Below are 15,252 nucleotides of genomic sequence, written 5' to 3'. Positions count from 1 at the left end.
CTGTTTATTAAAAATATATATAATCAAAAAATAAAAGTTAAAGAGAAAAAAAAAGAATTACTTAATTTTTAAATTTAACATATATACTAATTAAAAACAACAAAATGAAAAATTTAAAAAATTTTTATGTGATAATATTTTAAAGTATAAAAATATATATAATCGCTTAGTAAATATAATAAATTTTAAATTATGTTATATATTTTTTACTATTATTTTTAATATATGCCATTGAACAGAAGAAAATCTTGAACTGCTTAAAAAAAATAAATTTTCAATAGTATTTTAAGTTTTAAGTGATATAATTTAATGAAATTAATTATGTTTATATTTTTTTAACATCATTTTTTACAATTAATATCTATATATATTTTGATAAAAATTAATTATTTTAAAATCACTTATTTTTTCTTAATTAAATTATTTTTTTTGTTGGTATAAATATTATTTAGTTTATTACAACATCAAAAATTATTGTAAACTATATTTTATAATTTATCACATTATTTTTTAAGAATCTTCAAATTTTTTTAAAAAGAAATATAAATATTTGTTGTATTTTATATCTTTATAATAAGCATATATATTTCATAATTAAGTAAAATAATAATATTTGATAAAATATAATCACAACTAAAAAAATTTCATATTTTTTAGTGTATTTAAAAGATTGTGTTTCTATAAGTAATAATTTTTTTTATTTCCTTTTCTAATTACTCTAAATATCATTATTGTTAATTTTTACTAACTTGTGTAAGCTAAGACATTAATTAATTGTATACCAAATAAAAGTAAAAATTAAATATTGGTATGTTTATAATTTTACTGTATTTTAAATAAGTTATTGGTAAAATGGTCATTAATCTACAGATAATTTTTATAAATTAATTTTCTGTTTACGAGTTTTTTTGTTCATTTAATAAAATTCTATATTTTTATTCTATTATATTACATAAAGTTTAACACCAGTAAAAGCATTATTATAAATTTTATTTTACTATTATTTTAATTTTTCTATTCTATAAAATTTTTACTTTTTTAATTATATTATAAATCCATTACTGTCAAATTTTAAACTTGTTAAATTAGCAAAAGTTAATATGTGAAGCTATTTAATATATTAATTTAGTTAAGTAAAAATTTTATAACAAATATATAGTTTTGTATTTGTTTATCCAATCTGTTATATAATTCTAATTAAGTTTTTTAACAATGTTAATTCAAATAATTTTTTTGATAAAAAAAGAACAAATTATTTTTACCTATGCTTTAGTACATTAAAATATTTTATCAAAATGAAGTTTAAAAAAAGAAAACATTTTTTTTATTATACAAAAAAATAATCGAGATATAGATATATTTTTGATTTAATAAAAAATAATTTGACATATATTTTAAATTTTTAAATGTTTTTTATATAAATAAACAAAAAAAATTGTATTTGCTAAGAAAGTATTTAATTTTAGTTAAAATATTAATAACCTTGCTTTTTTGAGTACATCTAATATACTGTATAAATTTAATGAAATTTGATGATTTAACATTGTAAAAACACAAAACAATTTCTTAAAATCTATATTAAATTTGTTATTTAATAATTACATAATAAAACTGTTTTAAAGAAATTATAATTTTCTTATCAATAATTAGTACAATTTTTTCATTTCAAAAAAACAACTTTTTGTAATGATTAGAATATTATAAAGTACAAATGTTATTTTTTTATTTAATAAACAAAAGACTTGCTATATTTTTTGTTAAAAATGTAAACTTTATAACATACAAAACCTTTACATCACTTTAAAATAATTATTTAGTTTAACTAAAAATAAAATATCATTTTGAAGTAATAAATATTCTATCTTTTTAAAATTATTTTGCCACGTACACCTAGTACAGAAAAAAAATTTTACAATAATATTTTCTGATGAAGCTTTTATTTTAAATTGTAAAAAATTTAGAACAAAAGCAAAATAAATACATTAAGATTTAAAAAAAAAAATTCTCAGTTTTATTTCTATCGTGTATAAATTAATTTTTTTAATGAGAACCAAATAATTACTTTAAAATAATGAATAAGCAAATGACAAAAAATTGCAAACATCACTTTAAAATAATTTTTTTTTTGAGTGTATGTGATTTAATGCATTAATAATAAGAATCAATGTGATACATATTGAAAATATTAATTTTTTATATCACATCAATTTAAATTGTTTTACTTTTGAAAAACAAATCAAATGATATAAATTTTTTAGCAAATTAGTTAAAAAAATTTTTATTTATTTTATCATATAAAAAAATGTTGAAAGAAACTAATTTTTATAATTATAAATAATATATATATGATTAAAATATAATAAAATAATTTTTATAAAATACATAATTTTTTTATTAATTTTTTAACAATTTCTTACAAACATATTTTGTTACAAGTTTTTCTTTTTTATCTAACAATTCTTATAAAAATAAATATTATATAACAATAATAAATGAAAAAATATAAATAATTTATTTTTTAATTTTTTAAAAAATTAGAACTATTAAAAGTTATTAATATTAAAGTATCTATTTCATTTTAAAAATTTAACAATGGCATACAAAATGAATTTTTGATTTTCGTATGTAAAAATATTTTTAATACAATTTCACTTATAAAAACAACAATAATTTTTATTTTAGTATATTTATTAGATTTTGAGCAAGAGCAGTCTTTTTTTACTCTTGTATAAACCTCAATTTTTATTTATCAAATACATTGTCGTAAATGTGTCGGTAATAATAATTTTTAATTATAAATATTATATTGAATACAGCACGCACTTAATTAGAAAATTTACATTATAAGTAAAGTAAATCTTTTATAATATAGGTTTCTTTATAACGTCTATAATTTTATCTTATTATGAAAAGATTTAGTGATATGATAAAGTACATCAATTAGTAAAATAACAATAATAGAATATTTATAAAAAGCATTAATTTAATATAACTATTTAAAAAAAATATCTATTAAAAGCACTATGAAAAAAGAAAATACAGTAACAATACTAAATTTTCTAAATATTTTGACTTTGATATTCAAGAATGTTTTAATTTATCCAAATAAAATTTGTTAATAATTTTAAAATGAAAATAATAGTATTTATTATTTCTGAGTTGATATAAATTTGATAATAATTCATATATTAATCAACTTTATAACTTTTTTGATTATATTATGGCTGTAGCGGTTTAGTCTCTGTCATTCTTTTACTTTTAATCAGGATTTAAATACATTAGAATAATAATAACATTTATTATGAAAAAGATTTTAGTATTACAATTAATATTTAGTAAAAATTAAAAATAACTAATCGTTTTAAGGCTTTTCATTTAGAAGCCAATTTCTTATTCATTTTTCTAAATTCAAATCTTCTTTATATTTATTCTTTTCTTCTTCTTATTTCTAATGCAAGTAGAAGAATAACAATACGTTAGAAATTGAAAGATTTGTATAAACAATATAATTTTTTTGTCCTATAATTACATAAAAATAATTAATATATAAATATTTATTTTTATTTGTCGTTTTAATATTGCAATTTTCATTGTCTATAATTTATTCATTGTAATTTAAAAATTATTATAGATATTATTATATTAATTAAAATTATTTTTAAATATAAAAAAAATTTAAACATTATAATGTAACAGTAATCTATAGGTATAATATCAAACTTCTATCAAAATACAATTATTATTTATTATCATTTTACAACTTAAATTTGATTATTAAGTAAAGAAAATACGAAAATTTGTATATAACATGTTTTTTATAAAACAGTTAATAAAATAATTTTTTCTCGGCATCAAAAAAAATTAGATTTATTGGTTTGGCAAATACAATTTTAAATATTAAATAAATTTATTTATTTAAAATTCAATTGAACGCTATTAAAGTGTAAAACTAATATTAATTATATTATAATACATTTTAACAAACAATTTAAAAGTGAATAATACAATATTTCATAGTATCAGAAATGATAGTAATATTTTCAAATACCTAATTCAGTAATATAATTTTTAATCTTTCAAACATTTGAAATGCAGAAGCATTAAGAGGAGCAGAAGAAGAGTACTCAAGGGAAGTCAAAGATAAAAAGTGCCAGTTATTTCAGATAATAAGATGAAATTTGATGCATTTTAATATTTGTTACTACTTTTTATATTAATTATATTTTAAAAATTAATCATTTTTTTACAAAATTATTATTGTCGTGCCAAAGTTGTTAAGACATTTTATTAAATACTTTTAAAATAAATACAAGCGTTTTTGTACAATATATTTTAATTATTCTTTCTTTATACTTATATAAAAAAATATATAATTTTTTACGAATTTACATATTTTTTTTAATCACTAATTATCTAATCTTACGCTATCTTTTTAAAATAACATAATAATATTTTATTATTAGTTGTTGTGATACTAAAACACAGAAAGTTAACCTAATTTTACATTTTTAATTTTATAAGTAAAATATTTTTTGCTTTAATTTTAATTATTTTAAATGATTAAAAAAAATAAAACTTCAAAAATCAACAATTAAATTAAACTATTGCATTATATTCTATTAATGTTTTGTTATCAATTATAATATTTTACCATTGTAGTTGGATATTGAAGAAATGTTAAATCTTTCTGTAAAAACAATAGGTAATTATTTTTTTTGCACAATATTTAATTTTCTGTATCAATTTTTAACTAATCTATTTTATTAAATTAAAGTATACCAAATATTGAAAATTATAAAAATTAGTAATGCCACGCGAACTAGGGCATAAGAAGAATATGCGGACAAAAGAAAAGGAAATAAAAAAAGAATCGTAAAAAAAATCAATCAGTCTTAAGAAAGTTTTCGTATAAATAATGCCAAAAATAAGTACATTTAACATTTTTTTATTGTTTTATTTAATTATTATTGTTAATATAAAATAGATATATTTGCACATATTTGCTCTCTTATTATTTCTAATAATTGGTGTAACTCTTTTTTTCGCTATATTATCACATTACGGAATAAAACTATGAACAGCATTAGAAATATAAAAAATTAACTAAATATATCCTCTCTATAATATAAAAGTAAAAAATTTAAAAACGCTTTTATATGTATTAATAATATTTTATATACTTAAATAAGAATTTACAAAAAAAAGTAAAAATCAAGAAAGTTACATTTTTAGAAATAAATTTATTATTTTTCGCCATTTTCAAACTATTTTCATTTATAATTATTATTATACTTATATACATAAACAACAACGTTTTTTTTATAATAAAAAGAAAATATGATTTAACTAAAAGATAGTAAAAAAAAATTCAAATTGTAATAAGAACTATTGAATATTGTACATTTTATTAATAATAAATTGTTGATTATCTTTATCTTAATAAATCAAATGTTGCATAAAATTTTTTTTATTTTAGTTTGTTATTAAAAAAAATTTTTCACTTATAATGTAATTTTTCTTATAAATATAAACAATCTTTAAAATTACCGTTTTTTATTAAAATATTTAATACACTTTACAAAACTGTTTTAATAAAAAATAAGAAATTAACTGTATATATGAAAGAATGCGTAATTTTTTGCTGAATAATTATTTATTCAATTTTAAATTACTTTCTTTTTGTTTTTTGATACTATTTTTAAAAAATATCTAGTACGATACAAATGATTTTGTCTCAACATGGAAAATATCATATAAGTATATACGAATGAAAAATCATCTGAGCTAAGATGTAAAAACTAAAATATATTTGCATGGATAATTTTTAGCTAATAACTAAAGCCTAAATTTCTATAAATTTATACCTACGCCATCTTTCTTAATCTAATTTTCTAACAAATCACATATAATTCATTGTATTATCTAATCTTATAAACACTTAGATTTTAAGCTAATTTAATTTAACTACAAAATTCAAGTTTTTTAAAATCGTATTCATATAAAGTTTTTATATGAAACATATTTTTAATAATGTTTTTTTTTGCTTTTTACATAAAAATTTACTTACAATAATTTTTTAAAAAAAATTAAGAGTAAAATTAAAAATAAATTTATTTTTATTTAAGTTATTTCATTCAAATTTGATTAAATTCATAAAACTTAAAATTATTCGTACATGGAATATTCTGATAAATATATTTTAGAATTTTTACCTCAAAAGAAAATACAAAAAACAAATGAATAACAAAAATATCTTTTTAAATAAATTATAAGTATTTAAAAAAAAACAGTAATAAAAATTTATTTATTGCATTAGAATTTTCTTTTTTTTTGCATCCAAGGTTAAACAAAGTCATTATTTTTGAGATGGGCTTTTAAATTTAGTTAAGTTATAGAAATCTAATCATTTAAACTATCATAATTTAAAACGTTTATTAATAACTTTTAAGACCTATAGATTTTTAAAAAAATTCACAACAATATATTAAAATATAATTATTAGTAAAACTATTTAAAATTGATTATCAATTTCAAAAAATAGCACAAAAATATAATTTATTAAAAAATCACAGTAAAAATATTTTTTATATGTGTGAATAGTTGAAAATATAAAATTTTTATAAAGCAAAAAAAAGTAATCTAATATATTTTTTTAAAGCATTTATCAAAAAAATCTAAATGTAAGAAATTAATTTTTTCAATTATATATTAAATCATAAACTAATGTCTTGTTTTATAATTAATTATATTAAAAAATAATTTATATTTTATTACATTATTTAATTTAACAATTTATTTTTAACACCTATTACAAAAAAGATTCAAAATTTTTAAACTTTTTAGCAGTATAAAAGTCATCTAGTTTAGCTTTTCGTTTTAAACTCTTCTTAACATTTGGTTTTTCTGCTTTATCTAAGATTGTTTCCCATTCATATGGATCAGAAAATTTTACATTATTTTCCTTAATAATTATCTAAAAAATTATTAAAGTAAAAAAAAAATAATTAAATTTACATTTAAATATTGAAAAAGTTTCTCATAATTTGGTTCATCTTCATATTTGAGAGTTTTAACATAATCAAAAAAATCAGCTAAAGATTTATCTGTAGGAAATAAATCTTTACCATGAAATTTCTCTTTAAAAAGTCTCATTTCATTCTCTTCAGTTTCCGATGACCATGGAAGTTTATTAGAAAAATCACTGAGAACATAAACAAGTGAAATCAAATCATCTCCTCTTCCTTGTTCCTTTTCATTTTGTGCATTGAGACTACTAAACATTAATGTCCCACAAAAAGGAGCAATTGTTCTTGGTGGTATTATTTTACCTGGATTTTCTTTGTCTTTAAATCTTCTACATAATCCAAAATCGAGAAGATAAATAAATTTTCGCATTTTATTACCCCTTCCAATAGCTATGTTTTCAGGCTTAATGTCTCTATGAATAAATCCAGCATCATGTAAATTTTTTAATCCATAAAGAAGTTGTATTCCTATTCTTGCAATAGTAGATAATTTGAAAGTACCACAAAGATTCATAAGATCAAAAAGATTCTTTCCAAGTAAATTCATTACAATAAATGTGTATTCTTTTTTTTTCTCACTATAAATAAGTTGAGCCACATTTTGTTTATCTATTAATATTTTAAGAACATCTAATTCTATTTTTGATTTGGATTCCGAGTTTATGATATTAGCTTCTACTTTCATAGCAACATGAGTTTTTTTATTTGTGTCTAAACATTTATAAACAGTTCCATATGCTCCTGAATCAATAAGTTTAATAATCTTAAAAATTTTTTAGAGATATTAAATTTATTATATATTTTTTACCTTGAATTGATTATTTAGGATATCTCCTGTTTTAACAAATTCTTTAGAACTCATTTAAAATAGATAAAATAATATAATTTTATTTTTTGTAAATAATTAAAAAAAATTTATTATTAAAATTCATTTAAAAATTTAAATTTTGCATCAAAAAATTTTTATGCAAAAAAAAAATTTAAAATACAAAATGACACTTGTCAAGAATAATTAATTAACAATATCTTAAAGAGAATTTTTAATTTTCTAGTTCTTTTAATATATTGAGGTATTTAAATTTTGTAAAATTGCATATTAAGAAAAAATGAAAATGACATACTAAAATAGATGTATATTTTTTTATTTTAATGTTTTTACTATATTATTAGTCATAAGTTTTGAAAAATAATTGTATTATATCAAATTCTTCTTTTTATAATTGCATATTTTATAATAAATCTTTTAAATATGCTTAACTTTAAAAATTTGATTATCTGGATACAACAAAATTCTTAATGACATATTTTATAAATTCTTTGTTTAATTTCATGAAAATGATTTCTAACATTTGTAAGCAAAAAGTGTTATAAAAAAAATAGTATCTTTTTTTATTAAAAAGATTATTTCAGGAACAATTTTTTGTGTATATTTTTAAATTGACCCAGCACAATTTATGTTACCAGGATTCATGAATTAACAATACACAACTTTTTTAATAAAAGTCTTTAATTTTTTATGGTTTTTTTTTAATTTTTAAACTTTTTTTTTTAAAATATTGTCGTATTTATTATAATTTTATTATCTTAAGTGTGTTTACTTAAAAATTATTCAGTTATAAATTTAAAAGTTTACAAAAACAGACTTTAAAACAATAAATGTTTTATTTGTCTATTAACTTTATACATAACTATTGATAAACTTCTTCTGACTTCCTATTTTATTTCAAAAAATTAGAAAGACTAATTAAAATTATAATTCAAAATGCAGTTTATGATGTGAAATTAATTTCCAAAATTAGACATTTTCATGATTCTTTTTTTCCATTCAGAATCTTTCAAATTATTTTTTTTAAAATAAAAATACAGACAATGTTTATTCTAAAAAAATATTATAAATTTTTGTATATTTTAAGCTTTTGGTTTTTTTTTTAATCTCATGAAAAATTTTTGGCATTTCACATTTAAAATAGCATTGTATAAAATTTAACAAGAAAAAAAAAATTTTAATCAGTAAGAGTGATATATCATTGTGTATAGAAGATTCATAATAATTAATCAAAAATTTATTGTTATTAAAACATAATTAGTTATAAAAAATGAATACATAACTATAGTCATTTAAAAACTTCCTTTCATTCAAGACAATCTAATGTATAATTTTAAATTTTATTAATATAATAATAGTAGAATTATTTGTTAAATTCCTATTATATAGTATACATTTTTTTCATAATTAATAGTTCATATAAAACTTCATTTTTCGTTTAATTATAAATAAAATATTAAAAATTTTTATATTATACTTAAATGATTTAATGAATAACTTTGATTAAAAAAATATAATATTAAAGTAACAAAGAAAATTATCAACAAATCATTATTTTTTATTTTTAATAATAATTACTTACAGTAAGGAAAAGGATTCGCGCGTTGAAAGAAACATAAACATAAGTTAAAAATACAATGATACCTCTGCGAATATATAAAGTGGCATAAGTGAAAATAGTTCATTTTATTTAAATTTGTTATTGTTACATGTTTCTTTTATTCATTGTTTAGTTAATAAATTATAGAAGTGTACTCTATTTTAATAAAAATTTTACTTTACTTAAATTTTTAATAATACATAGTATACCAGAATATTAAAAACATATAAATTTATAAAATTTTCAATTTTTAAAAAATCTAAGTATAAATTAAATAAACAAATTTTAGAATTATATTTGATTATAATTCCGGTTAGTAGTAAAAATAAAAACATATAATACAATTAATATATTTAATCATATGAATAACATACAGTTAAAAGTAAAAAATATGTAATCAGATAAAATTATAGAAAAAAACATTTTATATACGAATCATACATGAGTAATGTTTAAAAATATTAAACAAAAGTATTTTTTGATAAATTATTAATCATTCGTTATACTTTTTTTAATGCTTTCCGTATTTACCTTTAAAATTGGTACATAAAAAAATCTTAATTATATAGTTTATATAAATTACTAATTTAATAATAAATTGTTTTATATTTATAAATATATAAATTATAAAAACAAATTTTTTATAAAATTTACATAGTATTATTTTAATAATTTTAATTTTATTATAGTTAATTATAAGTATAGTAATTTTTATATATAACTTTCAAATTTATAATGAAAAAAAATTTTTTATACTAAAGTGTTATGAAAAATTTGTTATACAATAAAATGTTATTTAAAAAAGTATTATTGACAAATTTTATAAGTTTATTCATGCTACAAATTTTATCATTGAAAACATAAAAAATTAAATTTCTTAAAAGAAAAAATATATGCTTAATAATTATTTGAAATAAGCTTTAATAGTAAGACTATTATAAAATACCTATTAAACTTCACCAAAATTAGTAAGATAATTTTAATTTCTTGTCAGACTAAATTTAATATATATTTTTAAAAAATTAAAAAAAAATTTCATTGTTAACTTAAAAACATTTAAAAATATTATTTTAATTTGTTAATTATTACTTTTTTGTTAATTTAGTATAACTACTTAATTTTTTTATATATTCTTATTGTTTATCAATCTTTGACATGTCTTCCAATAAACTTATTTAAAATTAATATTTTATATACTTAATAAAAGTTTGGTAATAAAAAAACATTTACACAATAAATTTTGGTTTTAATAAAAATTTATAAGAATTTTGTTAAAAGACTGCAGGTAGTAATTTTATTACAAGAGGTATAATAAGTTTTTTTTATTAATTTAGAATTTTAAATATATAAAAATAATAATAGATACTAGGTTTTTTATACGGAAACAAACCCATATTTAAAAATTTCAAAACCTTCGCTAATAAAACTTAAGGGGAACAACTATACCATTATAGAATTATTACACTACTCTAATATAATAAACTTAAAGCTTTTTTTTTATATAATTTTTAAAACCTTGGATACTATGACTTATCTTTCTTTAAAGTTAAAAGAGAAGAAAAACTTTTACAATATATACAGTTTAGACTTCAATCATTTATTTATTAAAAAATATTATTTTATTCAAAAAGATTATTTGACAAAATCAAGTTTATTAATTATTCTATTTGACTTATGTCTGATTATTATCAATTGTAAAACAAGAAAATTAAAAAAAAAAAAATATTTAGCAACATTTTTATATCTGAAAATGTTTATTAAATTAAAAATAAAACAAACAATAATAACAAATAGTACGCTAACCAATATAGTTAGAATCTAAATTTAATAAAACAACAGCAACATAGATAGACAGAATTAATCAGAAATTTTAAGTTCTAAAGACTAACTTTCTTTCTTTTCTCATTTTTCTACGATAGACATCAAAAAGTGTATTAAAATTACTTTCATAACTTTTTAAGATAGACGATGAGATATGGAACATATTTTTTAAAACACTTCTAGTTTTAGATGCTTCAATATCAACAATGTAATTCATAACATTTTTCCAAACGTTAACAAATTGAAAGAATTTCTCCTATAATATTATAATATAAAAATAAAATGACAAACATACATAGTAAGGTTTCCATTTTATAGCATGATATCCTAATTTTAGTATTATAAAAGCGACTGCAAAATAAATATTTATTAATCCATTATTGAAAATTTCAGATGAAAGTAATTCTCTTTTATCGACAAAAAGGATAGATAACATTTGTGACATTTCTTCAACAGATTCAATTAAATTTGTTTTAGAAATGATATTCTCAAAACTTTCAGATTCAATTAAATACAGAAATTGTGGTATTAAGTTTTCTAAAACTGAGGAAATATATTTAATCTCAGTTTGTATATTTTCTTTATCTCTTCTAACATTGGTTATATTCATAAAAATACAAACTGACAAAACACCCATAGTACTACCAAAGAATGATAAAAATCCACTTACGGTATCTTTTTTTAATGGTAGAGTTGTATTAGAAAATTCACCACAAATTCTTTCGTGCAATGTAAGAATAAACATTCTAAATTCAAAATCATCTATTATTGAAATTTCTTCTTCTAAAAGTTGTTCTGGTGAAGAAGCAAAATAACGCAAATAAATATTTTCTGCTAATAAATTTGACAAAATAAGATCATCAGTTTTATTTATCGCATTTAAACTTATATCTGAAGTAATCAGGTAAACAAAGCTAAAGAAAGTTTTTCTTAATGAAAAATTCATTTGTGTTTTAATAATATCTATAATAATTTCTTCATTATTTAAATAAAATTTTGATTTATCAAATTCATCGTTATTTCTGGGAAGAATATATTTAATAGACAAGTATATCATTCTTTCTGCTACAATAAATCTTTCTTTGTTTTCCATTTTTTTTAATTCATTATAAATTGTCACAAGAGTTTCACTTGATAAGACAAAATCATCAACAATTGTATCATATTTAAATTCCATTGTTAATATATTTGTGAGAAGAGAATTGTAAAAACTAAATAAACTAATTCTTTTTTTTTTTAGATGATGATAAGATAAAGATATTGTATTGATACTACGCATATCAAGATCATTTTCAGTTACTTCTTCATTAATTGGATTTTCTTTTGTTTCAAGACCATTAGAATTAGGACTTATTATTGTTAATTTATCATCAATCTTTTTATCCTCCGTAATCAATACATCTAAAATTAAAAAAAATCAACAATTTACAAATTTTTTAAACGCATTACTTTGCTCTAGAAATTCATCATTGCATTTCATTGAAGAATCATCCAATTCTTGTTCACAAGAAGTAGTTTTGCTTTTTATTGAAGAGTCATTCAAGTCGTGTTCGCAAGTAGTAGATTTACTGTTTATTAAAGAATCATCTATTTTTTCTTCACAAGAAGTTGATTTGTCATTCAATAAAGAAACATCCAATTCTTGTTCACAAGAAATAGATTCAGTATTCATTGAAGAATCATCTATTTCTTTTTCACAAGAAGTAGTTTTGCTTTTTATTGAAGAATCATTCAAGTCGTGTTCGCAAGAAGTAGATTTACTATTTATTGAAGAATCATCTATTCTTTCTTCACAAAAAGTTGACTTGTCATTCAATAAAGAAACATTCAATTCTTGTTCACAAGAAATAGATTCAGTATTCATTGAAGAATCATCTATTTCTTTTTCACAAGAAGTAGTTTTGCTTTTTATTGAAGAATCATTCAAGTAGTGTTCGCAAGTAGTAGATTTACTGTTTATTAAAGAATCATCTATTCCTTCTTCACAAGAAGTTGACTTGTCATTCAATAAAGAAACATTCAATTCTTGTTCACAAGAAATAGATTCAGTATTCATTGAAGAATCATCTATTTCTTTTTCACAAAAAGTAGTTTTGCTTTTTATTGAAGAATCATTCAAGTCGTGTTCGCAAGAAGTAGATTTACTATTTATTGAAGAATCATCTATTCCTTCTTCACAAGAAGTAGGCTTGTTATTTAATGGTGAATCATTTAAGTCATCTTTGCAAGTAGTAGATTTACTATTCATTGAAGAATCATCTATTTCTTTTTCACAAGAAGTAGGCTTGTTATTTAATGGTGAATCATTTAAGTCATCTTTGCAAGTAGTAGATTTATCATTAATTAAAGAATTATCTATTTCTTTATCACAAGAAGTAGACTTGTCATTCATTGAAGAATTATCTATTTCTTCTTCACAGGAAGATGGTTTGCTTTTCATTGAAGAATCATCCATTCCTTGCTCACAAATCGTATTTGTGATATTGTTTTCAACAATTTGATCTAAATTTTCAGCAGTCTTCTTAGTCATAATTGTAGATTATCCAAGATTAAATTATTAAAAATCAAAAGATACAATACAAATCCCTATAATAAATATTAATTTAAATTAAGAGAATTAATTTTTTTATTATTCTATACATCGCATAAATAGTAAACATATATTTTTTATGAAACATTTCGTTCTAATTTAATGTGGATAAATTGAAATGTCATCCGATCACTTCACAGTCATATAAGATATAAAACTACATAAAAATTTATATTATTGAAGCAAATTAACTAATTAATTAAAACACAAAGAATAAATTTAAAAAAAGATAATAAAATTTTTTAGTTTTTTGATAAGTCTAGAAATATAAATTCCAAAAATTTTCTTTTTGAAACAAATATATAGTGACGGTAATTTTTTTCAGTACGGTAAAAATTTTTATAAAATTTGGAATAACGTTTTAAAATATATTTATTAATAAAAATTTTATTGAAAAATAAAATTTAAATACTATATTGGAAAACACTTATAATCAATTGAAGGTTTACTTTATAAAAAGTTTTTTTTTTAAAATAGATGTTTATCAATAATATTATTATTGCTAACTATTTTCCATTTAATAATTTAATTATAAAATAAAATAATTTATTTCATGTTAACTATAAAAATTCTAAATTATTGAAATTATACCTATAATATTAAAATTTTAAAAAATATCTTACCAAAAGTATATGTTTTTATGATATAAAATAATTTATTTGATTAACTGCCGTTTATAATGTAAACTTAGATTAAGGAATGATAAAAGTTATATTAAAAAAGTATATAATAACAGAATATTAAAAATATCGAAGCCTAAACATATTTTTTTTTATTTTCAACTAAAAGTTTTTTTTTCATTAAATTTTTTATTTTTATCTGATAACTCTTTATCTTATTATTATAAAATAAATGCTTTTTCTTTACGTAATTAAAAATTTGTATGTTACTAAATGTATTATTATTTGTAAAATTAAAATAAACGTAAATTTTTAATTTTGATAAAAGACAATTAAAAATATTCTCAATTTGCAAAGTGACATACCTTTTTAATAAATAATTTTACTGATAATTTAAGCTATATGTATTGTCATGAATTTAAATAAAAATTAATAAAAAAGTTTTAGAATTTTTATTACATTATTTAAATTATAAAGTTTTTATAATAAGTTTTCTATTATTATTTAATTAAATGTAATTTTCCAGTGCAAAATTGATGACTTTGGACGAACTCAGATTCAAGCACAAATGACTTTGGATGAAATAAATGAAATTATATTGCCGTCCTTTTATAAAAAATATTTACAACTTATTAAAAAAAAATTTTTTTTTGCTATTTATATAATTTTTAAATATCTTTTTAAATTAAAAAATTCTAAAATATTTTTATTCGGGTTACAATTTAGTTAAGAATCCACTCAAAAAAAAAATATTGTAAAACAAAATTTTT

The 15,252-nt window shown here is 17.9% G+C and overlaps 2 protein-coding genes across 2 annotated transcripts; both read right to left on the bottom strand.

Annotated features, from left to right (window-relative positions):
- Nucleotides 1–6,808: 6,808 nt before the first annotated feature.
- On the bottom strand, nt 6,809–7,887 carry SRAE_X000159000 (Asator; the record flags this gene model as incomplete). The annotated part of the gene is made up of 3 exons (XM_024650684.1): nt 6,809–6,973; nt 7,015–7,788; nt 7,834–7,887. The coding sequence occupies 3 exons, from the start codon at nt 7,885–7,887 to the stop codon at nt 6,809–6,811; spliced, it is 993 nt and encodes a 330-aa protein (XP_024499057.1).
- Nucleotides 7,888–11,321: 3,434 nt separating this feature from the next.
- On the bottom strand, nt 11,322–13,802 carry SRAE_X000158900 (Hypothetical protein; the record flags this gene model as incomplete). The annotated part of the gene is made up of 3 exons (XM_024650673.1): nt 11,322–11,528; nt 11,568–12,673; nt 12,722–13,802. The coding sequence occupies 3 exons, from the start codon at nt 13,800–13,802 to the stop codon at nt 11,322–11,324; spliced, it is 2,394 nt and encodes a 797-aa protein (XP_024499056.1).
- Nucleotides 13,803–15,252: the final 1,450 nt, after the last annotated feature.

The sequence above is a fragment of the Strongyloides ratti genome, scaffold srae_chrx_scaffold0000002, assembly GCF_001040885.1.
Source record: "Strongyloides ratti genome assembly S_ratti_ED321, scaffold srae_chrx_scaffold0000002".
Taxonomy (NCBI): domain Eukaryota; kingdom Metazoa; phylum Nematoda; class Chromadorea; order Rhabditida; family Strongyloididae; genus Strongyloides; species Strongyloides ratti.
Note: the sequence above shows the minus strand (reverse complement) of the source record. Positions and strands in the feature narration are given on the sequence as shown.